This window comes from Manis javanica, chromosome 10, assembly GCF_040802235.1.
Source record: "Manis javanica isolate MJ-LG chromosome 10, MJ_LKY, whole genome shotgun sequence".
NCBI classification, from domain to species: Eukaryota; Metazoa; Chordata; class Mammalia; order Pholidota; family Manidae; genus Manis; species Manis javanica.
Genome location: NC_133165.1, coordinates 29,372,359 through 29,399,512, shown reverse-complemented (window position 1 = coordinate 29,399,512; position 27,154 = coordinate 29,372,359). Strand labels below are relative to the sequence as shown.

General features: G+C 37.6%; 1 protein-coding gene across 2 annotated transcripts; it reads right to left on the bottom strand.

Moving 5' to 3' along the window:
• Positions 1–1,247: 1,247 nt before the first annotated feature.
• Positions 1,248–27,055, bottom strand: LOC108383376 (E3 ubiquitin-protein ligase Arkadia-like). Of its 2 annotated transcripts, none has more exons than XM_073215028.1 (11): positions 26,996–27,055; positions 23,221–23,389; positions 21,052–21,208; positions 18,180–18,346; positions 14,730–14,918; positions 11,145–11,478; positions 9,227–9,322; positions 8,059–8,185; positions 6,100–6,192; positions 5,008–5,111; positions 1,248–3,360 (listed from the first exon to the last, which is right to left on the bottom strand). In XM_073215028.1, exons 2-11 carry the CDS (start codon positions 23,282–23,284, stop codon positions 3,243–3,245), a joined length of 1,449 nt encoding a protein of 482 aa, XP_073071129.1. In that variant the 5' UTR covers positions 23,285–23,389; positions 26,996–27,055; the 3' UTR covers positions 1,248–3,242. The 2 variants fall into 2 exon arrangements, with proteins under 2 accessions (XP_073071129.1, XP_073071128.1); XM_073215027.1 differs by lacking the exon at positions 26,996–27,055 and adding an exon at positions 26,479–26,587.
• Positions 27,056–27,154: the final 99 nt, after the last annotated feature.

Genomic DNA, 27,154 nt, shown 5'->3' with positions numbered 1-27,154 from the left:
GATGTGAACAGATCCCAGAAATGGGCTGCTTTAATTTGTCTGATGGTTCAAGTACAGTTGGAAAATATCCATCATATCATAGATAAATTTTCACAAATGCCTAGGGTGCCTAAATGGTTTTCTTGGCTTCACTGGAGATGGTTGGTAATTATAGATTTGCTTTGTTTATGTCACTGTATTCCTATTATGTCAATATGTGTGTGCAAATTAGTTAGTAGTTTAAAACCTATACATACTTAAGGTACTATACAAGAAGATATGTCAAAGAAATAATCAATCCTCCCAAGTTTCCTTCATATGCTACATCTATAGCTTTTCTTCTTCCTTCCTAATTACAAACTTTAAATAGAATTCGTGCCTCATATCGAATTTACCGAGTATCATAATTCCTCCAGGTGGTAAAGATACCTCGAGACAAGTGCTGGGCATAGAAGCCACAGGGCATAAATCTGCAAAGAAGTAAAAAGCTAACCTTTGCAAACAATATGGCTTCTCTCTCACTTACCAACTTTACATTTCCCTGTATGGCCCCGGAAGATGACTGGTTAGCCAGAGACGGGTAAGATTCCTCAAGGGAGGAACAACCTAAGACAGGCACAGTCGCAGGGGGGCCATCAGGTGAGAATTTGGGGATCAACAGAGGTGAGGCTCAGAACCTCACCCCCCCTGCTTTGAGAGAAATCTTCTGCATCCGTGGATGTTTTGCTGCCCTTGTCTAGCCTGGATTAATACTTAGTCCATAGGCACACACCTGATCATCTGATCATCTACATTTGCCTTCTTACAGCACTAAACTATGTTTTCTACCTTTATCTTGCATCTACCTACCACTTCAGCATTTTATTAAAAATAAAAATAATAATAATAATAGGAGAAATGTGGGATCAACATATAAATCAAGTACAAAAATCAAATGAATATTCATATTTGACCTGATGGTTTATAGGTCATATTGCATGATCAAAACCGAAAGTTTCTGTGATGACTGCCCTTGTACTGTTCACCATGTAAGAATTTATTCACTCTGTAAGAATTCGTTCACCATGTAAGAACTTGTTCGTTATGCTTCAGAAGATTGGAGACTGACGAGAATTAGGCTTGAGATGGATTAATGATTGTACATTGAGCATTGACCCCCCTATACTGAATTTTATTGTTGTTAACAACCATTTGATCAATAAATATGAGAGATGCCCTCTCAAAAAAAAAAAAAAAAAAAAAAAAAAAAAAAAAAAGTGAAAGGACAGAGCTCCCGGCTCACGCCAGGAAGGGACAAGAGAGTCTGTGGTGGTGCATTGTCTGGGGGTTTTATAGGCAGTTGAGGATTTTTCGAGAACATGAAGAAAACTTTGGGGTGTGGACTTGTTAAGTGGTCCCTGAATATTAAAGATTAACTTAACGTAATGAATCTCCTGCCTTGATTTCTCTCTGGGACACTGGTGCCTTGGTCTGGGATAACATCAAAAGGCTGCCCACCCAGCCCCCAAGGTGGGCCGAGGTAGTGTCTGTTTTTTAAAGAGTCCCGCCTTTTGAATTTTCTGGGTGTTCAAATGCAATCTTATCTTTAAGATGGAGTACTTCCTGCCTTTTACCGTGTCGTCTACAGCTGGGTCGGCTTGCTAAGTTAGTTGCTCAGTTTGCAAAATCACCTCGTCAGATCTGAAGGAGGAAAGACAGCACATAGGCCTGGGCCTTTTAGTGTGCTGAAGTGAGTCTTACACATGGCTACAAATGATTAGCGTCACTGAACATGTGCCACTCTTCCCTGTCTGGGGAACATCAACTGATCTGTGGAGGTGATCATGTGGTTTTTTGTCCTTTTTGTTGATGTAGTGGATGATGTATAATAATCTATTTTTAGTTAGACCTTTGTCTTAAAGCTTTTGTGAATCGCTAAATTTCTAATAGTCCTATTAATACATAATTTTTGCCATAAAATACAGTAGTATATACTTTAAAGATTATGAAACAGTTTATTTGTGCTTTCCAAAGGCCGATCGTTTGTTAGTCTTTGCTTTCTCCTTTTCCAACACTGTCTTTATGCATTCAGTAACTAGTTAAGTCAACAGTTCTTAGTATCAGTTTTGTGACTCAGTGTGTCACAACCAATTGTAAGGACTGTTGAAGTAATTTGCTAGTAATTTCTGGTTAAGGTCCTAAGCTTTGTGGATGACCTCCGAGAAAAGAGGAGGTGAGGTGATTCCTATGAGATTGCTTTTCCCTTGTATGCCTTCCAGTATGCTTTGGGTGGGGCAGAAGGAGGAGAAATAGAGCGAGCTGCTGATGGGGGTGCACATAGTGGTGTTGGGTCTTGGCACAGGGAAATGGGGTTGTGCAGCCTTGCCTGTTATTGTGTGTATGTGGGTTTGTGCGTGCATGTGTATGGAGAATCGCTTGGCCCTAGTGAGGAACTACAAAGAATCGCAGCTTATGCTTTAACAAAATCATAATTACCATGAATCATGGCCATGGATTTGCGAAGGGACTGCTCAGTGTCGAATTCTAGAACAGGAGGGAGAGTGCCCAGCTTAGGGGAGCCAGGATCAAGGAGGCCATGTTGGAGGAATTGACCTTTACGAGTTGAACCGGATGTGTTGAGATGCCCAGGAGGCGACACCTGCCAATGAGACAAGTGGAGACCCCGGGCCTCCAGAGGAGGAGTTCTCATCCCTATCTGTGGACTTTGTAACAGTGCAGAGAACTCCACCTTCACTTTCAGAGGTCTTGATTCTGTATTAGCAAAGAACAACCTACCGCCCCACCCCAAATGAACCTGATGTATATGCTGGGGTCGATTCCACATTCCTTTGAGGGGTGTGGAGGGATAAGAGGTATCACAGTTTCATCACTGGACCTCTGAGGGAACAAGCAGAGTTTCACACATGTATTCTCCCACGCACGCACTCAGACACAGGCAGGTACATGCACCCTTTCATGTAGCATTTGTTTGACTATAATCAGGTCTCACGTGTGTAAATGTAGCTCTAAGAAATAAATATTGAAATTTTTAACGTGCTGTCTCATTAGTCAAATGTGTTATTCAGCTGTACAGATTAATGTGCTTGTTCTTGAAGCCTTAAACTCCTAATAGTCATTGTGGAGTCTTCAAAGAGTGCCTAACTCCTCTTTAGTGAGCTCTGGTATTACTTGGATCTTTTCTGTTGTTGTTTTTTTGTTCTTGATATGATTGTGTACCAGTAGGGTGGGAAGGAGAGGGAGGGCAACAGTTCTGAACCGTGGTGTTAATTTTCACGTGGCAGCCGGGCTTCGATGTCCCCTCTGCATAAGGGGCACCTCGTAGTTGTAGCCAGCCACTGGTCAATGCACACTCGATGAAAAATGTGCAGACAAGGAAGACGTCTATTATAGGCAAAAACAACAGAAAGCACAAAATGAATCTTACGACAACTGAACGTAGTATGCCTGTAGTAATTCAGGAGTGTTTCAAAGTTACCAGACATCTCTTTTATCTGTAAAAACATTCAAAACCTCGAGGCCTGTCTAATGACAGTTACACCTACATTAAATCAACACTGGGCAAAATAAGGTATAAATACACCAGATGACTAACTGTTTCAGCTATGGAACCAAATCATGTCAAACCTTAAGGATTTTAAAACCTACACTGGCAGTTATTCCAGTTTTGTTTCTATACATGAGCTGCCAATCTGCTACATTGGCAGTATGTCCCTGTTACCTAAAATGGCAAAAATACATTTTTTCCCTATCAAATGAATTTGTGAAACACTTTGAAAAATGTATCTGTCTCTCAGAAATATCAGAACTCATTCTAGCATGAGTTCTAGTCACACTAATTAAGAAATCTTATATGTAATATTATTTTCTATCTAGAGGATCTTTATAAAGTACAGATTGATTGAAGGTTAATAACGGTTTTATGGGTAATTGTTATAGCCACTGAATACTATGGCACTCTTTTTTAAAAACAGCTTAATCCATTTTGTAATATATTTGCAATATCAAATCATGTACACTTGAAACTAATATCTGCCAATTATATCTGAATGAAAAGTAATGGGAAAGAAAGTAGCTTAAAAAGAGATATTTACTTTGGTATAGTATACTAAATCATCACTTAGCAACTGAGAAATAAAGAAAGCATCGAGGCAATACAGGGTAAATCTAAGTGAAGAGTGTGATAGAAGTATCCATTTCTAATCCACTGCTAAGAGCTGTCACACATTTTTAGACTTCCTAGTTCTTGCTAAAAAGAGATGCTCCAGTTACCCTTTGAACAGTATTACCACTACTGTAAGAGAAGTTAGCTTCCATATTTATAAATTTCACTGGCAATGCAGTGTTCAAATAACCTATATGTGGAATGGCGGACAAATGTTTATAATTTTTTTCTCTCTCAACCAAGTGAAGACATATGATAAAGTTACCCTTATCAATTAGGGCAACAGAGTTAGCATACGGTTCTGTTACATATGTTATAGAACCTTTTTCACATGGGATTATGTACTTTGGATAAAAACAGAACAGGTGCAAAATAGTGAAGAGATTATAAAAAGAAGATACCTAAAATTAATATTGGGTTAGCATAACATTTTCTAAATTGCAAAGTTGTAAGAACTGAATAGTCCCAGGAAGTAAGAGGGCATTTTAGAACAAAATCCATTTATTAAAAGATGCTGTCCAACTCTGCATGGAGTTAATCGAGATCCCCCTCTTTAAGCCTTGGAGAATACATTAATTTAACAGTCTCTGCCTCCAAAGCCTGTCAAGTTCTCCTTTCTGCAGGGTTTAGAGAAGACAGTTCGACCACAAAATTTCCCTGCCCAAGTATATTTCCCATCCCAACCCACTAGTAGCAATACAGAGACTTCAATCTTTTTCTTTCACTCACTATGGGAAGGCGATGCTCTACACATCGGAGACTGGTAACAGGAGATGCCAGGAGTGATCTTTATGTGGCGTCTAGTTTACTTTCACATAAAGTCTCATGTTTTGACAACGGATTTTAGATAATTCATGTCTACTTACCTCACATCTTCCCCTTCCTCTAAAGTACACAGGCAGATTGTGCACTGTTCGTCGGTGGCTTCCTGAGTCGGTGCTGCGCCGGCTTGTTGGCGGGGCAGGTCCCTCTGTGAGAGCCGATCGGGTGTCACCGTGTTAGTAGGATGACATTATTGAACGACTGAGTAAAGTCTGTGTTTATTTGACAGACATCGCAAAACAAAACTACACATTCAGCCACAACTTATCTCCCAGGTAGAACTGTGATGAGTTAATGGATGAGTTAAGTGACTATTTTCAACTAAGTTATTTTAAGACTCAATTAAGCAGCATCAAAAGGAAAATTAAATGTGACTAATTAATTACTTGGAAAACTACTATTTTTAATACACTGTTAGGATGATTATAAACTCTATTTTTGTCCCATCATAACACATAGCCTTTACTAAGGAATTTTCAAATAATCTCCAAATAAATTAATCCTATGACATAGTCTTTAGCTTAGACAACTGAAAGGACTTAAACTTAGTGGTAATACCTCTCTAATACTCTTAGAAAACAGATGAAAAATACAGTGATTTTTCACTTTCTTATTATCAGTCTGCATAGCATAGTTGTTTGTTGAAAGAAATCTATATAACATGTCTGTTGCACAACTTCTATAAATAATACTATAAATTGAGGGTACAATGTAAGAAATGTAGGTTAACTAAATGTCAAAATAAGTGGCCAGTTAAATTACAGTATAAGTTATTAAAGAGAATATGGGTGGCATGTTCTGATCCAGAATGAAAACATAATGCACAAAAACGGTGCGCTTATCATCCTCTTTGTGTCATTTTTAAAAGTGGAAGGGAAAATATGTACATGTGTACATTATTAATGCCTAAAAATACCTAGATTATGTAAGAAACCCTTAACTATGATTTTTCTTCTGGGAAGAAAAACTTGGGTCATCAGGGTAAGAAACTTCAGAATATATATTTTCAAACTTTCAAATTTTAAAAAATCATATGCGTGTGTTGTTTTAGTAATGATGTAGTTGAATTCAAAGGTCCACAATACTAAATCTTATACATTTCAATAATGTAGACATCCCACAGAATAAATTCTTACTTTTTTGTATTTATGTGGGTATGTGCATCTCTCGATCGTCTCCTGAGATGCTCCACTGTTCACATTTTGTCTTTCTTGTAAAGGTTCCAGTATCTGAAGGTGAAGAATAACTAGTATTAAAAGCCAGGATGACTGTTCCTTGAATAGCACTGCCAATACTGTAAAAGCAATAAAGCTCCATATTTATAAACCTGCAATATAAATACAGTGTTTGCAGTATGTTAAGGCAAATGGTTGTACTTGTTTTCTCAGCCCACTGAAGTGGTGCGACAAAGTCACCCTTACGTTCTTCAGTGACTCCTACTGCCCACTTCTTGCTTCTGTGTCCTCCTCTCATGTTCTGTCTTAAGCCTAAACATAGCTTCAGGTTTATCCCAAAGTGTCATCTCCTTACTCCTGGAATAACTGCAGCCCTGTTTCCTGCTTTCCCTTCACAGCCAGGCTTATAAGGCAAGTAGTTTATAGTCACTGTTCCCACATTTTTACCTTTTCCCTGTAATCTAAGAAGGACACCATCCCCATCCTCACCAATAACCACTCTATAATGCATTCAACATTTTCCCAACTTTGTATTTTTGTGGTGAGACAGTAATGACCATATTATTTTGACATTATTCTCATTTTGTTTCTTCTCAACTTCTCTAGCCAGTGCTCAGAATCCTTTCTTTGAATGACAGGATTACCTTTTAGATATAGTATTATCACTCTCCAAGGTTTTTTCAATTTGTCAGTCTATACATTTTTTCTGGCAATCTGATCCTCTTCCATAGATTTGTATTTTATGACAGTATGTGGCTCATGTATATTGACAAATCACAACATATCTTTAACTCAGGTAGCAGCTTATGGTTTTGAGGTGCAGACTATAAACTTAAATCCCTACTGGACATTTTACCTTGATACCCACTTATCACAGATTCAGTATGTATAAAACCTAACTCACCTAACGTCTTGCCTAAACCGTAATCTAATACTCCGCAACTCAGTGAAAGGCACCAAGCTAGCATCTAGGAGTCATCCTAAATGTCATTCAAATGTGTCTCATTATTACACCAACTGCCACTGTCCTTGTTCAGGTGTTTATCAACTTTTACCTCTTCTGCTATGTCTTAACTAGATTCCATCCTCTCACCTTCAAATCTGTTTTTCCAAACAAGTGAGGAGGTGGTCTTTCTAACTACAATCTGAGTAAGTCACTCCAAAAGCAGAAGGAAGACCAAGTCATTTTGCTTTCAATGGTTCCTGAGTCCCAGCTTCTTGGCAGGGCAGCTTTATTTTCTTAGTGCTGAGTGATCCCCATTCCTAAGATCCAGAAATACCAACCTATTTGCAGTTGCTTGTGTTTATGTTATTTGAGATCTCTTAACATGCTGTAATCACTGCAAGAGCGTCATTCTCAATTCCAAAACCTGCTGAGAAGTCACATGCATAATCAAGCATCTTGGAAGCCTTTCCTACAGTATGTCTACCTCCCCAAGATGAAGCCACTCCCTCCTCTGTCCTACTTTTATAACTAGTATGTACTATGAATTGCAAACTCAACAAATTTACACCTTAAATTGGTATCTACAAAATGTGAATCTGTTCAAGTCAGAGACAGAGAATAAGTATAGTCCTTTGGCAGATGAGTAGAGTAGAAATGCATAGGAACAGACCAATTACCACTTGTGAGAAATTCAAGCTCATGTCCCACTGACAGTGGATCAAGACTGGTGTCTTCGTACAAAAGAAAAAACTTTTATAAAGAGAGAAGAATACAGTACATTTTACAGTGCAAATACAAATACAGATTTCAATATATCTAATACCTTTTATAGCACAATTTCCAATTACTAATTCTCAAATTCTATTAAAACACCTATAACTAATACATTGAGAATATTTACAATAAAATAATTTAGAAAAAGAATACTCTTAAGGAGAAGAATATTTCAGCATTTTGAAAAGTTTTTATTTTACCAGTAAAGGAAGAACTCGTACAAATACGAAGTGAAGTCCAAGTGATATATGCTGGTGGTCCAAGTGGGGACGCGATGCTCCAGGTGCCTTAGCAGGTGCAGCCCCTCCGGCTTCAGCTCCCAGGCCCCTGACAGAGGATGAGAGCGCTTTAGCTTGTAACCATCTCTGCAGTGTCTTATGATAATCAGTAGGAATGGGGGGGGGATGTTTACATTTTTTAAAGTTACCTAAAGCTTCTTAACTTACACTGCTGAGAGAAATTTAGCCCCTAAGATATAACTAAAAGAATTCTCAAATTCAATTCAGAAAGTAAAACTCAAAAATTCAATTTTGTAATTACAAGGAGCAAAGCACTTTACTGAGTTTCATTCACATCCTACAAAGGAAACAAAATGCATAGGTTCCTTCCAATCTAAAAGTCTAATTCTACTTGCAGAGCACACAAATTAGGTGTTTCTGTTTGTTTGTTTATGTGAATGTTACAGATGCTCCCAAGACTTTTGTTTGTTGAGTAGTGTCTCTGGGTTGCTGGCTTCAAAGATAATTACAACAACAAACACATCTGAACCTTAGAATACAAGGGTAAACAACATTTTATAAAGAGTGAAACTGGTAAATGCCAAGTCTCCATTTATTTATTCTCACTTTATGTTCTGCCTCGAAAGCTACTGTAGACCAAGATCTCAATGACTTCCTAAAGAAAATGAATTTCATAGAAAGTTAATGCCCATGTACTTCCACTTCTCCAGTAAACACCGTAAGACTAGGAAGGCACAAGCTGGTGTGCTCTTGTCAGTAGCCAGAGTTAGAGGCAGTCAAGTAGATGTGAGTACTAAGAACGGGGAGGGTGTATAAAGAAGTTGTGAAAAGCAGGATGTATTTAGGGAGCTGGTTTTGATGGTAGACAGCCCTGAAGGACAACAGAACAGCTCACTCCTGTGTGACACGGCCCCCTGCCCCAGAACTCAAGGTCCTCCTGTTGCTTCTCCAGGCCTCTAACTTGCCCAGAGGCAGTGCCTCACAGCTAAACTGAATTCAGTTTCTCCACAGCACCGCCCTGGATGGCATTCCACTGTAAAGCATTGATTCTGGCCCTTTGACCACAAGCTACTGAGCATATCGCTGAAACAGACAAGATACTGCTGGGGCAGATCTCTCTGGAGCCTACCGAGGGTGTGAGGACATAGTCCCAGCCACAGGATGTCGGTGTCCACTGTAGGGGTGCATCCTATGGGGGTGAGGTGGGGGGCGCTCAGGTGCCAGCCTGGGAACAGAACACAGAAAGACCACCGGAAATAATTGAATAATTGGTTATTTCTTAATGTAGAAAAAATACCTAGCATTAATATTCAAATGTCTATAGATTAGTCATGAAATTCATTATCTAATAAATTATAAAAATGTAACATAGATTTAATGATTAATAAATCAAGAAATCATAACCCCACAAATTCTCACTGCTCATTTCTTACAATACCTCCAATTCAAATTTATCCAAGGAAAAAGACAATTTGAATGTTTTGTTATATACCTTCTTTACAGCACATATTTTAAGTAAAATAATAGGAGTTTGAATGGAAATAAAATTTTTAAAATTAAACACCTCAGCAAATGCTATAGGAGCAAGTAAGCTATATCGATAAACACGTAAGGCAGGAAAATGGAAGTATCTTATTTTGCGTTACTTTTATATTGTAACATTCAGCCATTTTAAAAGATAAATCTTTTAAGAGAAAAAAATTTTAACCTTGTGCATTTATTTCAAACACATGCAAGAAGAGGTTCCACATTTGGAAACTGATAGTAGCTCCATTCACACTCTTTATTCTGTATTCCAGCTTAATATATTTTCACTTTCTAGAGTCAGTCAAATTTACAAATATTAGCACAGTTCTGAACAGAGTACTTCAAAAAAAAAGTTCCAGTGATCCTTTTTTATACTCCAGTTCTTATTTCCTATTAACTTCTAACACATTTTGAGATTTTACATGTTTAATATATATTTTTTATTATTAAGGTATCACTAATAGACAGTCTTATGCTCAGGTTTCACATGAGCACCACTGTGGTTACTACTGCATGTTTAATCTTAACAATTTAGAACAAGTAATCTTCTAGATACTAGAAAATATTAATATTACATTAGCAACTTTCTATATAAAGGGTTACTATATTACAATGGCAACAACAACCAGAGATTCTGGATATAATCATAAATTATACAACTAAAGGAAGAAGTCACAGAAGTGGTAGATCATTAATTATATCAAGAGATTTGCAAACATTTCTGTAAGGGCCAAATACTTTTCTATAGGCCATACTTAACTAGGTCTTACTAAGTAGTTACTGAGTCTTTGTAATACTCAAGTTAGTCTTCGTAATGTGAAAGAAGGCACAGACGCCACAGATGAAATCAACCACATGAAGATGCTGCGGGATGCAGCTGTAGTGGCTAAACACATAAATGAACAAGGGTAGCTGTTTTCCTGTAAGATTGTATTTACAGAAACAAGCAGGCAGAATATGAAGAACAGAATTTGCTGTCCTAAAGTAGAAAACCAGATACTTAATTTTCAAAGAAAAAGCAAAAAGTTCAGTTAGTCTTCCCATGTTAAGGTAATACAGTAATATTTAAATTAATAAATAAACTAAGTTAAAAAGACGTTGAAAAAAGAACAGCTGAAAAATGCTAATACTCTTCTTCCGTCTGGCTGGTAACATATAATAAGTCAAAGCAAATATCTGGCACTGTATCTTGTTTCTCAAGATCATCAATTTTAACATTAACCTTTACTATGGAAACTGAAAAAAGAAACAAGAGACTGGTTTGCAAAAAGAAATGACCCTTTGTTGCATCCTGAAAATGGTTTGGTTTCGTTAAATAAATCTGTTTTGTCAACTTGTTTTGTCAACACCTACAACTCAGGGTAAGACAGAGGAAGATTTTGGTTAGTAAAGAATAACCGAGTGAACTGGTGGTTTAGTATACTTAAATTGCTTCTACTGATTTTATAGTGTTATAAACCAATGGGAATAGAAGGAAAAGGAATAATGTGTGATTATCTTTTTAAAAACATGAAACATACATTGTATGCTGCATCATCATCCTTCGATCTACCATCCTCTGCGTATCTTCGCGACGATGCAGTCTCTGTCCTGGAGGTGCAGTGCCTGGAAGGTAATACGGAATTGGCTGGTTTGTGGCATGAAGATGCTGCGGGATTGGTGCAGCTGTGCTGTCTAAATTAGTAGGGGGTGGGGGTGCCACGGGGTGAGGTGGGGGTGCATGACAAGACATGTTAGAATGGGAGGCATGCACAGGGTGAGGAATAATAGGTGGAGACTGAGCCTGAGCAGGCGGGTTTCCGTAGGAGTTTGGGCCGGCAGAGGCTTCATGACGTAGTCTTGTCAAAGCAGCATCTGTAAGGAAAACAGAGGCACCATGCGGTTGAGCGTACATTGCTCGTATAGATTCCTACTGTATTTTAGAAACGTATTAGCATATGTTTAATTTTTTGTGTATACTTGAGCAATGCTTGAGTCTTCTCTGTTCTATTTGCAACCTCTTTTCTTCTTTGAATACTCCTAGATATCTTCCCATGTCAATGTACAGTTTTACTTCATTCTCAGCCTCACAGCACTCTACTATAGGAATGTACCAAAATTTATCAAAGAAATTTCCATTGATAAAAATTGGAAACAACCCGAATGCTCCAATAAATATCTATCTGTATGATCCTTCTCATGCTGGTCTTCTTTTGTGCATGCACGTGCACGAGTGTGCACACACACACACACACACACACACACACGCACACACACACACACACATCATTCATGGACAGTGTTTGTAGCATAAATTTCCTGTAAGTAGTTCTGAGTCTCAAAAAATAATTTAAACTCAGATACCAGTTGACAAGAGACCCTGCCCAAAGGGTTACCGTAATTAATACACCTGTCACCAGTACACAGGAGTCCCTGAGAACCCCCACTACCACTCAGTCCTCACATGCCAACCTGAGAGAAATCTTGTATTTGTTAGCCACTTACATTACTTCCCAGAATTACCTTTTCACCTTCGTAGCCTATTCACCTTTTTCTTGCTGATTTATAAGTAGTTCATATACAATGGAAGCTTTTGTCATAATAAGTGTAAACATGTTTCCAAACTGTCTTTTGTTAATTTTATTTTGCCATACACAGGTTTGTTGGCTTCTGTGTAGTCAGCTGTATTAATTACACATTTATAAACATATAAACCTTGCTTTCCTTTATAATTTCCCAGTTAAGAGCAGTATAGAGAAGAAAGGAGCTTTGTAGTCCTTCTGGGCAGGACTGTGGAGACGTCCTTTTCTTGCTGCTCCTCTCCCCCCGCCCCAGGCCACTTTCCCCACACGTCATTAATACGGTGACAGGAGCATGTCTGCCAGGAACCGGCCGTGGACATCAGCCCTTCACACAGATGCCTTCCCCCCATTTCTTCATTCTAAATCTTTATGTTTCAAAGTAACTGTTGGAAGATCCTTCTGCGGAATATGCATCCCTCTTAATCTACAAAACATGCATCTATTTGAGGTAAAAAATATGTTTATAGATTTCAGTGTGAATTTCATTTTATTTGGAAGAATTTCTTAGTAGTCTGGTATAGGCTATGGGCCGTCTCTAGTTTCATTACAGAAGGATTTCCTTCCATTTGTAATTCTTTGATTCATTCAGCCGGGGTAAAAGGTAGGTAACCGTGAAAACATTCAGCCAGGGAAACCTTGCTATCAAGTATCTTAAAGAAACTTTCACTAAGCTCAATAAGTTTTGAGAAAAGTTTTAAACTTATTTTCTGAAAGTTATGTTTTCAAATCAATGCTTTACTCCATGATATCATAAAGCTCAGTGTTTCTGGTAGTAAAAATGATCACAAAAAAGGAAGTGTCTCTGTTTTACCACAGTTAACTATCCTTTCTCAAATTCACAGCATTTTTCCCAGTTTCACTTAAAAATTTTGTTTCTATAATCATTATGCAAGCAGTAATATTCACAAATATAAAATTTTAAAGTTTCGTTTCAGGATGAATCAATTTATTTAACTCTTCAGCAATCATTTCACTTTTTTCAGCTTCATTGAGGTATAATGAACAAAATATTACTGTGTAAACAATAGTTTTCCATAAATAAGTAAATAAAGAATGAAGACATGTTTAGTAAATTCAAATCTTTGTAAATAAGAATGTGATAGTGTCACATTCTTAACATATCATATCATATACTTTCAGGCAGCAGTCTTCATTGAGATTTTCTTGTAAGCCTGAATTCTTTAGGAGGCTCATATATACCATGACATTTAAATATGGTAGTAGATCATCTTCTCCTGGGCCATAACAAATGATTTGTTTTTAGTTGCGTTAAAAAATTTTTTCATATCAAATGAGTCCTTCTATTATATGCAAAAAAGCAAAATTCTCCTGAACTCTAGGAACCCCTAATTCCACAAATCATTCCTACATAATTCAGACTATGTGTTAAAAATCTTATCTTCTGAAGACATAACCACCAAACCAGAGCCTGTCTGGCTGCCACACTAACCTCCAACGTCTCTTCCCTTCCTATGGTCTCTAAACTCAGACCCAACAGAATGTAAGAAATAAAATTCCAATGTGTGTGGAATTAATGGTGTCATAATAATCTGATTTCTGATTTCCCAAATCCCCTCGATCAGTAATAATTTAGAACTTTCAGACAAATCCTAGAGACTTAATGAAAAAAAGAAATCACAGGCCACTGAATTAGACCATTGTTGCAAGGGCAGTAAGATAAATAACTTATTTATTACATATAGTATATGACACCAAAAGACCAAACAATAATAAAAATTAAGACGATGGGACATGAAGCCTTTTAAAACTTTCATCACGGTTTTCAATTCTTTTGGATATATGTCCAGGCCTGGAATTGTGGGTCACATAATTCCAGGTTTAACCTTTTGAGGAACCCCCAAAGTGGTTTCCACAGCAGCTACACCGATTTACATTCCCACCAAATATTCATAAGGGTTCCAGGTTCTCCACATTCTTGTCAACACTGGTCATTTACTATTTCCAGTGTTTTGTTTTTTTGTTTCTAATTATGATGGGTGTAAAGTGGTTTCCATTTGTATTTCCCTCGTAATTAATGAGTTTGTCTTCATGTGCTTCCCATTATTTGCATATCTTCTTTGGAAAAATATCTATGCAAGTCCTTTGCCCATTTTTAAACTGGGTTCTCTTTTTACTGTTGAGTTGTGCAAGTTCTTTATGTATTCTGGATACTTGACCCTATCAAATAAATGATTTTCACATGATTTTCTCCCACTCTGTAGGCCGTTTTTTCACTTTCTCAATAATGTCTTTTGATGTACAGAAGTTTTAGATTTTGGTGAAGTTCAATTTACCTATGTTTTCTTTTGTTGCTGCTAATATTTTTGGTGACAGACCCCAGTCTCTTTCAGTTGTGCTGTGATGCTTCAGTAACATACAGCACCTCCAATATGAAATGTTTGTCTCATAGAGACGACTTTGCTCACATACGATGTTCATCTAAGATTACACTTTAGCTAACATAGCTAAAATCCTTAAAACCATACTTTTTCTAACAAAAGTAATGAAAAATTCCTTCTCCCCAGCCCGTATTTTTAAACGTACCTCCTGTATAAGTCCCAGTCATTCTATTGCTTGTACGAGGAGCTGACGTCTCTGACCATTCACTGCTATCGTCAGTTGATTCACTGTCAGAGGCCTGCTCAGAGGCAGATGAATCTGAGTAGTTGTGAATCCAAGGGCTCGTGGTTGGAGATTCCATTCTTGAACTGGTGAGCGGTACTACAGTAGATTCTGCAGAATGTAAAATAGTTATTTAGCATTTCAAAACAAATTAGGTAATGGACTATATTTTAATCAAAGCTAACATTTTTATGGTAATTAAAACCAACTTTAAAACTATTAAGTCTAATAAGTACAATATATATTGTTTTACAAAAAGCTTTCATAAAGCTAAACTGTAACATTAAAATGACGTTACTAAAATGTGATGACTGTGTTTTAAAAATCCAACACATGTGCTTGTTCCAATAATTCAGGTTATTAAAATAGTTTTTTGAGTAACCACTATGGAAGTTTTGTCATCTACTACCAAGTAGAAAAGAGGAAAAGGAAAGAAAAAGTGCATCCACTATGTTCATATACATTGTCACAGGCTGTAACAGGGTTAGAAACTGTCCTTTCTTTTGTACAGTATGTATTCTAGAGTCAGACTGCTTGAAAAGCAGTTTTAATTTCACCACTGACAGTATGGTCGTGGATAAGTTACCTAAGCACTCTCTCACTTTTTTACACAGCTTTTTGTTTACTTTCAAAAAAAATGCAAATATTGATTCCGTCAGTGTTTTATAATAAAAGTAAAAAAGTTCTATAGTAGGAAGTAAATTTGAGGCAGACGTTAAGTTACGAATGAGCTGTATTTTAGACTCTGATTATAAAGTGGCTGTTTAAAAATTGAGAATAATAGAAATAGATCTGTCCAAAGCGTAGTCACAACAGTTTGGTTCAAAAAGAAGGGATTATCTTAATGTGTTACAGATCGAGAATACAGTCTTTTCTATACAGTGCAGAGCGGTAGGCTGATTTCTGCAATGCAAACAGTACCTGTAGTCCTATATGGGAAACTACTCTGGATGCTTAAACATATTTGCTACATGTAAAAAGGGCAGGGAGGAACCTCTGTTTATTTGCAAATGGCTTATCTCAGTTTCTCAACCTTGGCAGTATTTACACTTTTTGCTGTATAATTCTGTGTAGGGGAAGGAAGTGGGGATACAGGGTGGGCTGTCCTGTGGATTGTGGGGTGATTCATAGCATCCCTGGCCTCTACCTCTTAGGTGATGGCAGCCCTCTACCCCAAAAGTGAGACCTGAAAATGCCTGCAGACATTGCAGATGCCTCCAGGAGACTAAATGGCTACCCAGTGAGGCAGCAGGGGGCCCAGACACTAAAGCTTTGGATTTATTTTTAATAGGTTAGAAGCTTTCCACTGAGAGAAACCAGTGGGGAGAAGGGGGCATCTACTTATCACTGGCATTCTTTTAACCTAGTAAAAGTATTCTGCCTGAACTAATTCCAGTGGGTTAGAAGGCTGTTCTGTCACCTTCCCTACTTAGTGGCTGGTAGGTGTCACATGGGAAAACACACAAGAAGTTTCCGAAACAATTGTCATGTATGTAATTAACTCTGAGCAATCTTAAATCAATCCCTATTATATTAACCACTGTTTTACAGATAACTTGTGGTGCTTCAGAATAAAAAGCAAGACATTGTTGAATGAAATGCAGATGGTAAAATAAACGATGTTTTCATACACAGAATCCCAGAGCCCTGGCGCTCTGAGAGTCACGATCACCCAGACTGCAGAGCGTCCGTGGGAGCAGAGTGCACATGGCCTCTGACGCTTCCGCCGTCCCTAATGGATCCTTTCTCCAATTTATAGCTAACTCCCAAAGCTAACAAATTTATATATGACTTGCCTTCACCCTTTAAGAAAATCATGACTGACCATTTCCTTCTAAGATGTAACTGATAATTCCTGAAGATAATTCTCAATATGTGGGGAAACTTACAGATGTATTCATGTAGTCATACGTGCTACCGCGTTCCCTCCCCTGTTTCCAATTCTAGTTTGTTTCCTCAGTTACTGGAGTGCAGTTCTCAGCCAAAACAAAACGCTAAAGCTGAGCAGGACAGAAGGGAAGAGCAATATTACACTAAAGGGTAGCAACTTTGAAAAGTAAATTAGTTTGCTGCTCTTTTGTTCCTTCAGTTCTGCTTCCTTACTCCAAGAAGGGACTAGCGGTAACCAAAAGGGAGGGGTTGGGGAGGGCACGTGGAGAGGGAGGGAGAAGGGGATGGCGGGGTATCATGACTGGTGCACATGGTATGTATGGGGTCACGGGGAAGACAGTGCAGCTCAGAGAAGACAAATAGGGACTCTGTGGCATCTTACCACACTGACGGACAGTGACTGCAATGGGGCATGGGGGGAGACTCGATAATAAGGGTGCATGTAATAACTACATTGCTTTTCTTGTGAAACCTTCATAAGAGTGTATATCAATGATAACTTTAAAAGAAAAAAATAAATTAGTTATTTTAAATAAACAGTATTAATCATCTAAGTCAGTCATACTGGCTTTCTGTTGTCTGTACTTAAAAAGTGCCATTTCATCTGCATCCGTGGACGTTTTAAGGCCCTTGTCTAGCTTGGATTAACACATAGTCTACAGGTACACACCTGATCATCTACAATTGCTCTCTTACAACACTAAACTATGTTTTCTACCTTTATCTTGCATCTACCTACCACTTCAGCATTTTATTAAAAATAATAATAATAATAATAATAAAGGGAGAAATATGGGATCCACATATAAATCAAGTGTAAAAATCAAACGAATATTCATATTTGACCTGATTGTTTATCATTCATAATGCGTGATCAAAAGCAAAAGTTTCTGTGATGACTGCCCTTGTACTGTTCACCATGTAAGAACTTATTCACTATGTAAGAATTCATTCACCATGTAAGAACTTGTTCGTTATGCTTCAGAAGATTGGAGACTGATGAGAATTAGGCTTGAGATGGATTAATGATTGTGCATTGAGCGTTGACCCCCCTATACAGAATTTTATTGTTGTTAACAACCATTTGATCAATAAATATGAGAGATGCCCTCTCAAAAAAAAAAAAGTGCCATTTCAGTTCTTCACAGCAAAGTCAAAGTACCACAATAATATTACAAACTAAATTAACAGGAAAGTATGAGGATCGATTAAACTACCACTTGTCAAAATATTTTTTGTCCAAGGAGATAACGGCCAAGTAATGAAACAATAACCAGAAAGCATTGTAGGCACAATTTGCAAACCTTAGTTTATGTATCAATTTATGGTATCAATTAAAAAATAAGTTTAGGATATTTGACAACTTCCCTGTAGTCTAACAATATACTACCAGTAAGCAAGAGTAGGAGTTTCTGAAATATTAAGATACTTCATTTTATCAAATTCTCCTCATAGCTGTGTATTGCTGCTACTCCAGCTTACCATCATCATCGTCAGCAGTGAGGTCCACAACCTCTGCTGGATTCGGCCTGAAACGCTGCATCGCAGTGGAAGCCCTGCTGCGGGTGCTTGCCTCCTGTGGCCGATGAGTATGGGGGCTTGGACTTTGGCTCCAGGGGTATCTGGAGTGTCCATGCATTGAAGGAGACCTTAAATGACATCAATATTAAATTAGTAAATATAAAAAAGAACAAAAATTTTAGTTACCCAAGAAATCATAAGCCTTTCTTTCAAAATACACTGTAAAGTCCTTCATGCAAGGTTTCTCCATAGAAATAATGTAACAGAGTTCAAAATTATGACTAGCACAATGCCCAGCACTCAATAAACATGCTGAATGAAATGTTCAGCAAATGTTCTCCAATCAACTGACCTCAGGATATGAGAAGTGATATGCCAGACCAATCTCTGGTGTAAAATACAGGATTCTGGTTCAAGAATGCTGCTGTCTTTTCAATGGTTACTTTGAGTATACATCTGGGGTTATAATCAAATGTTCACATTTTATGTTAGTACCTGAAATTATGCACCACCCGTGAAGTCACAAAACTATCAACACCCTAAACATTTAATAACATCTGCATGATCTTGTGTATTTAGTCCAGATTGAATTTGTGAAACACAGATTTGGGAGTTCTAAACCAAGCTCTGTTTCTGGTGCTGCCCTAAAAGAGATTGAAGGCGCAGAGAAATTTCCTGGGATCAGCAGAGGCAAGGAGAGCTGCAGCTCGTTGACCAGTTTGGGAGCCATAACAAAACATCACTTGTTTGGGCCTAACATTTTTTATCATCTTTTTATGATGTGCATGGCATTGTTTTGTATTGTTACTTACTGTATGTTTCATTTTTTTTTTTTATTTTTAAGGGATTTTCTGTAATGATCTAGACTGAGGGTACAGAGGAATAGCATATAGAAGACAGAATCAGTCCTAAAGCTCCCAGAGAAAAATGAGTGTTTTAGAAAGGTGGGGCTTATGAAAATGTCTTTTTCTCTCTTATCCAAACTCAATGTGAAACTGACTGTGAGTTTATCGTCAGCTTGTGTGGAAAGGGTGAGCCAGACCCGTTGTCATGCAGTCATGGGGGGCACAAGCTCGACCACTCAGGAAAGAACCCCAGCATTCAAAGTGGGCTGTACATGGCCTCAGCAAGTGTAAAGCCTAAGAGTTTATAAAGAAGTTCAAACTCTAAAATGAAATTCTCGAGGATCACGAGTAAAAAAGATTAATTCCTGAGACAGTAAAGAAAGGACAGCTCATCCCGGCAAGGACAGTACAGGCTGAGGCATGAGAGTAAACAAATGTCTCAGGATCACAGTGGCTTTGAGGGAGGACAGAGGTCACCGTGTAAAATCCTGGAGAAACAAACCAAGAGTCTGTGATGAGAAGTCTGTCATTCATGAAAAGCTGTTAATAGCTGCCAAAAGTTCCATGTCCATTTTGTAGTGCTTTTCTGAAAGCTTCATAGGATGTCCTAACTCCAATTTAGTGACATCTGTCAAGTCCTGACATCAGAGAATCTGAAATGCAGATGCAGTCCCTCTAGGGGCCAGCTAAACAGTGACAAAGTTAGTACCCCCAGTAACAATAAGGAAAAACACGGGTCAAGAGCACTATCCATTTACTATGGTGAATGTATCTGCTTAAATACTCAGCAGCTCCATGGCAAGAAAGGTATCCAGTTCCACAAAGAAAAGGAGATCCTAAACTTCAGCAGTTCTTGTAGCTCATAAAAACTGAGTCACTGTTGTACCAAGCACTATGCAAAGTCACAGGATAATGGGGCACAAACTGGGGAGTATCAGTTTTTCTCAGTCTGTGAAAGTCCTTTAAAACTTAAACCGGGGATATATTCTAGAGCGCTCTCTTCCAGGCCATGAGAAGCAGCACTTCAGTGGGACAGTGGCAAGTGGAGAAGCACACACTCTAGGTGTGTTTTGACATATTCCAAAATTAGAATGTCTGTTTCTTGAATCTATAACAACACACATTAAAACATCATCAGCAAATGCGTTTCTAAATTCATTCCAACACAAAAATTGAGATTAATCCAGAGCTTAGTAAGATGAATCAAATGGAAGAGGGACAGATGGAACAGAGTGACTCTTATCAATATCTGTGATCATCTAAAGCACAAGATGAATGCAGTGTTAGGGTTTAGTTTAGTATAGTTTCTTGAAGGGGGTGTCAAAATGATTCCCAAAGGACAATGTCATTTCCATTTATTTATCAAAGCAAATGAGGGTTTTCATTCATTTTTTGGCACAGGGGTTAGATGAAATTACTGAGTGAAGGTCAAAAGAATGTTTCATGCTATGCTGCCCTAACGTAATAGCACAGACTTCCCTGGTAGCACTGCCATCTTGGGATGAAACAAATCAGAACAAAAAGTAATACTTCAGCATCAATACTCCTTTAAAGTTTTCTTCACTTTTAATTTTAGCCCATACCCACTCTTCATGCATTATGAACATCTAAACTTCAAAGGAGCTCATGAATTCCCTTAATCAGAAAGCAAACTGAATTTTGTAAAACATTAAGTAAAATTACCATTTACCTAGAGCAAAGACTCTTAACTCTGACTGTACACTATTTTTAGAAATAGTCACCCCTAAGATTCTGGCACAACTGGTGGGGGATACAATCCAGGCAGCAATGTATCTGTATTGTATGATCTTTCCAGGGGAGTCTACAGTAACCTGGTTTGAAAATCACTAAAATCGCTTATCTGGTATCTACATACACAAACTGGATCTCAATAAAAGAAAAGAAAAGAAAAGAATGGAAATATCTGCAGCATAAAGATGTTTAAGTTTACATTTAAAACTTCAAATGTTACATTCTTTCAGTCTTACTGATGGCTTTCTCCATCTGTCACAGTCTCCACTTCACTGTCACTCAAGGTGACATCAGTCTCTGCATAGTCACTGTCCGTCAAGGTAACAGCGATTTCTCCATAGGCAGTGAGCCCGTGGGGAGTGGAGGAAGGTTCCTCGATTTCATCCATATGTGCTAGAAACAAAAGGAAAAAACTTGTGAAGGGCATCTGCTTTTCAACTAATTGATAGACAAAATGTTTTCCTTTGAAGACTATGAAATTCGTTACAAACATAAAAATCCTATCTGTCTAAATGAAAATTTCTAAAAAACAGCTCAACGCACATACTGAAAGCAATACTTACTCTCTTAATCTGTACATCTTCACATATTTCCTCTTGTATGATTTTTGTTTATAAGTTTAAGTTTCCATAAGAATTTGTATGATCCTATATAGTGATATCAATCCTGCAATTTCTAAAAGTGTTAAGATCTTCTGTGTTCATATTCTTTAAGATATTAACCCTTTAGTTCTAAAATAGGGTACATTTGTTGTGTATTTTTTCCAAAATTATTTTTAACAAAATGATATGTAATTCTTCTAAGAAATACACAACAGCTTTTCAGTTTTATGCTATGAAATCTGTAATATCTGGGGTATGTGTTCTTTTCCAAATTATTGTAAGTTTGCAAAGTGCTTCCTTATTTGGACGATGGATACATATTGTGTTTGGTTCAGTATGTTTCCTTAATTATTTCCTTCATCTAGAACTAATTTCTGTTTTATGGTATCAAATAAGATTATAAACAGAATGCAGTCTTGTCCCTCCGTGGGCTAACTGGCTATCACCAAACCGCTTACTGAAAAACCCTCTCTTTTCCCTCATTAGGTTTTGGTACCTCCCTTAAATATTCTTACATGTTTTAGATTACATTTTGAAGCCATCTATTCATCTCCTTTGATATAGGATGTGTCAGGGTGATTCTTTTTTTTTACATAGCTTTTCTGAGGTATAACTTTCTACTTTAAAATTCAAATTTTTTTTGTCTAAAGAGATATTTCTATACCCATGCTCTTGGCCAAGAGATCAAAGCAACCCAAATACCCTTCAATGGATAAATGATTTTTTAAAATATGGTATATACACACAATGGAATTTAACCAAAGAAAACAACCTCTCAGACATATGCACCCCTATGTTTATTGCAGCACTATTTACAATAACCAAGATACAGAAACAACCTAAGTGTCCATCCGTAGATGAATGGATACAGAAGATGTGGTATATATACACAATGAAATACTACTCAGCCATAAGAAACAAATCAATCCTACCATTTGCAACAACATGGAGGGAGGTAGAGGGCATTATGCTCAGTGAAATAAGTCAGCCATAGAAAGACAAAGCAAATGATTTCCCTCATTTCTGGAGTACAAAAGTTAAGCAGAACTGAAGGAACAAAATAGCAGACTCAGGGACTCCAAGAAGGAACTAGTGGTTATCAAAGGGGAGGGGTGTGGGAGGGCGGGTGGGAAGGGAGGAAGAAGGGGGTTGAGGGGTATCATGATTAGTACACATGGTGTGTATGGGGTCACAGGGAAGACAATGCTGCTCAGAGAAGACAAATAGGGACTCTATGGCATCTTACCACACTGACAGACAGTGACTGCAATGGGGTCTGGGGGGGACGCGACTCGATAATAAGGGTGAATGTAATAACCACATTGTTTTTCTTGTGAAACCTTCAGAAGAGTGTGTATCAATGATAACTATAAAAGAAAAAAATAAATTACTTATTTCAAATAAACAGTATTAACCATTTAAGTCAGTCATACTGGCTTTCTGTTGTGTGTACTTAAAAAATGCCATTTCAGTTCTTCATAGCAAAGTTAAAGTACGACAATAATATTATAAACTTAATTAACAGGAAAGTATGAGGATCGATTTAACTGCCACTTGTCAAAATATTTTTTGTCCAAGAAGATAATGGCCAAGTAATGAAACAATAACCAGAAAGCATTGTGGACACAATTTGCAAACTTCAGTTGATGTATCAATGAAAAAATAAGATTAGGATATTTGACAACTTCCCTGTAGTCTAATAATATACTACCAGTAAGCAAGAGTAGGAGTATCGAACATTTTAAGATACTTCATTTTATCAAATTCTCCGCATAGCTGTGCACTGCTGCTACTCCAGCTTACCATCTTCATCATCGTCAGCAGTGAGGTCCACCACCTCTGCTGGATTCGGCCTGAAACGCTGCATCGCAGTGGAAGCCCTGCTGCGGGTGCTTGCCTCCTGTGGCCGATGAGTACGGGGCTTGGACTTTGGCTCCAGGGGTATCTGGAGTGTCCAAGCGTTGAAAGAGACCTTAAATGACATCAATATTAAATTAGTAAATATAAAAAAGAACAAAAATTTTAGTTACCCAAGAAATCATAAGCCTTTCTTTCAAAATACACTGTAAATTCCTTCCTGCAAGGTTTCTCCATAGAAATAATGTAACAATTCAGAATTATGACTTGTACAATGCCCAGCACTCAATAAACATGTTCTCCCTAGTTTACTAGTAAATCATCTCTGCTCCTGCAGGAACCCTTCTGGCTGCCCCAGTGGGCCTGGGTGCACAAGAGTCCCTTTCAGGCTCTCCTGTGTCTTTGGGCATCAGGAGGAATCTCCCTCTTCACATCCACTGATAAGGTATAGGGTTTGCTATATTCAGGAGTCCGTTGAGAGGTGGGAAGCTTTAACAAAGGCCTCGGAGACATAATTGGATATGTACAAGATTGTCAGTGTGTTTTATTACCCTACCTCACTGAAGACTTCTCAGATTCCACTGACAACATCCCTATAAATAGGGCAAAATGGCCTTTTCCTCATCAGGATATAAAATTGCTGTCATGAGTCATTTCACTGTTCTTAGAAAACATTTTTCTCTACCCATATACCAGATTTTTACCAATACAGTAAAAATCACAGAACATAAGCCTACTTGAAAACTTCTATAACCCAAGAACTGGTCTTACTGTATTATCTTCCTACCTTCAGCAACATATTTGATCAAAATCAAATAATTTCTTCAAAACCTACTATGGTGAAAGTAGATAAAAGGATTAGAATTTGAAAGACTTTTATTCATCAAGTGTTTTTTCTCCTGGTATCACATTTTAAAGTGGTAATTATATTAAATATTTTCTGCACATCTAGATGATTACTATGTTAGATGGATTACTATAAATAATGAAATAGTATGAATTCAGTGCTGTATCTAAGATCAGCCATCGCAGCCTGCCTGGCGTTCAGTAAGGTCGACAGTAAAGGAGGACCACAAAGCTGGGTGAACATGTGGGCACTGCCATGAGCAAATGACAAGAGGCAGCCAGCCAGGCAGACAAGAATCACCACAGTTAAATGCAAGAAAACAAGTCACAATGATAAGGCACAGGTACATGGGACTTAAAATTCAAGAGAGACCCACTTGGATGCCTATAATAAAAAATACAGGTAATAACAAGTGTTAGCAAGGCTGTGAAGACACTGGAACCCGCACAGACTGCTGGTGAGAATGTAGAATGGTGTGGCCACAAATATTCATAAAACCTTTAGTCATAATAGCCAAAAAGTGTAAATAAGTATGTCAACTGATGAATAAATAAAATCCAATAGGATATTACTTGTTTATTAAAAGAAATGAAGTAGTGATTCAAACTACAACATGATACCAACCTCAAAAACAAACCAGTATACTAGTTTACTTAGTATAGTAAGTAAACAAAATCAGTCACAAAGATCACATATTGTAAGAGTCCCTTTAAAGCCAGTGTCAGATTAGTGACTGCCTTGGACTGGGGCAAGTAGGAGGATTGAGCTGTGTTAGCCAAAATGTGTAGAGTTTATTTTTGGTGAACTGATAGTGTTTTAAAACTGAGTGCAGTGATGGTTGTTCTGAATTGTACACTTAGAAAGGCAGGGTTGTATGGTATGGTATGGTTGCACAACAAGGTGAATGTACTTAATCACAAACTCTGCACTTAAAAATGGTCAAAATAGTGTATTTTAAATTATGTGTATTTTACCAACAATTTCTCCACCTGTGTATTTTACCAACGAATAAAAAACACCTTGGCACATTTAATACTGTTGTGGCATGTTTCTCAGAGGACATGGACTAACACACACTCCATGTAAAGGACCAAGTATTCGCCATGTCTCAGATCTCATATTTTTGGCAGGTACTTGACTTTCCAGTGAGTGAAATTCTTTCATTAGCCTATTTATTGTATATTATGTAAGTCCCTTTACTAGAATTCAAGTTCCAAAAAGCAGTACGTCCAAACTGGCTCTTTTACCAATAAAAAGCCATAGTTTTTAAAAAATATAAAAGATAAATAAATACCACCACCATGGACATGTGAGGCCTTTAAAAACATTTGAAAACACTGTTATTTTTTCAGATAGTCTGAATACAGAAACCTAAACATTAATTCAAATTCATATTGTTTGCATTTATTTTCTCATCATTTAGTTCACTGGAACTTTCAAAATAAGGAATATTAATTTGAAATAATAACTACAAGTTTTATGGAGAACTAAGCAGGACAGAAGTGAAAGGGAAAATTTGAACTCAGGTGTTTTTTCCTTTTTTTTAATCAATCTTTGATTTTTACAAGAAAGATAAAATTATCATATACTCTAAAACTGCTAAAAGATGCTTTGACATGAGGTAGATTCTGTACCAACTGATAGAAAGTAGAGATAATTTTTAAAAGAATATTGCAAATAAATGTTATAATAGGATTGTTTTTTGTAAAACAACTTGTGTTTATATACGATGGGGACGAACAAAACATACCCTTAGCTGGGAACTGAAATTATAGGGTAGAAATTGACAGCACTGGGTTGAGAGCTTTCATCTTTTGCATTACGGGTTTCTGTATGGTTTGAGTTTTTTAGAAAGCAATCATTCACCACTCACTTGAAATCAAAGTACAAGAATTTCTTAAAGGTATTTAAAATGAGAACAGAATATACTTTCTTTTTTCCAATAGGACCCAACTTTGTTAGGAACGGATCAGTATACAAATCAAACGCATGCTAGTATGATTTTTACAGGCATCTTGGTGAGGCATGAAATTCCTCCTTAGTAACTAGAAATGACCAGCAGTCTCTGAAACGTGTCAGTACTTTTTGAAAGAAGAGGGAAGCTTAATAAAAGAAGAGGGAAGAAACTGACAGATGGCATCTGACTGTTGTCCAATTTGAATGGACTTGTCAAATTTGAGAGTTGAAGGCATGCTGTTTCTGAACTTACTTAAATTTCATTCAACTGTTTCACAAAATCTTTCATCACCATAATTAGTGTTGCTGGGTTAACTGAAAAGTGTCCATACAAAGTAACAAACCTGGGTTAACTGAAAAGTGTCCATACAAAGTAACAAACCAATACAAGGGAAACAAACCTCCACAAGCTATGGTTCTTGATCCTTAAGTAGTCAGTTAGCCAACTTTGAAAGCTTCCCGTTTACAAACAACTCTCAGAGAGGAGTTCCTGCCACCTCCAGCTTCCACAACTGAAAGTCAACTGAACTGGCTCGAGGCCCCCTCCTCGAGATTGGAACTCAGGGCTTGAGAGTTCTCTTTTCTTAAAGAGACAGAAGCCAACTTAAAGATTCACATTTTTAAAATTTTCATTTATTTTTATTTTTATTTTGATATCATTAATGTACAATTACTTGAAAAACATTATGGTTACTAGATTCCCCCTATTATCAAGTCCCCACCCCATACACCATTACAGTCACTGTCCATCAGCGTAGTAAGATGCTATCGAATCATTACTTGTCTTCTCTGTATATACTACTGCCTTCCCCCTGCCCCCACACCCCCTACATTATGTGTGGTAATAGTAATGCCCCATTTTTCTCCCTTATCCCTCCCTATCCCTCCCTTTCCTCCCATCATCCCCAGTCCCTTTACCTTTGGTAACTGTTATTCCATTCTTGGGTTCTGTGAGTCTGCTGCTGTTTTGTTCCTACAGGTTTTTTCTTTGTTGTTATACTCCACAGATGAGTGAAATCATTTGATACTTGTCTTTCTCCACCTGGCTTACTTCACTGAGCATAATATCCTCTAGCT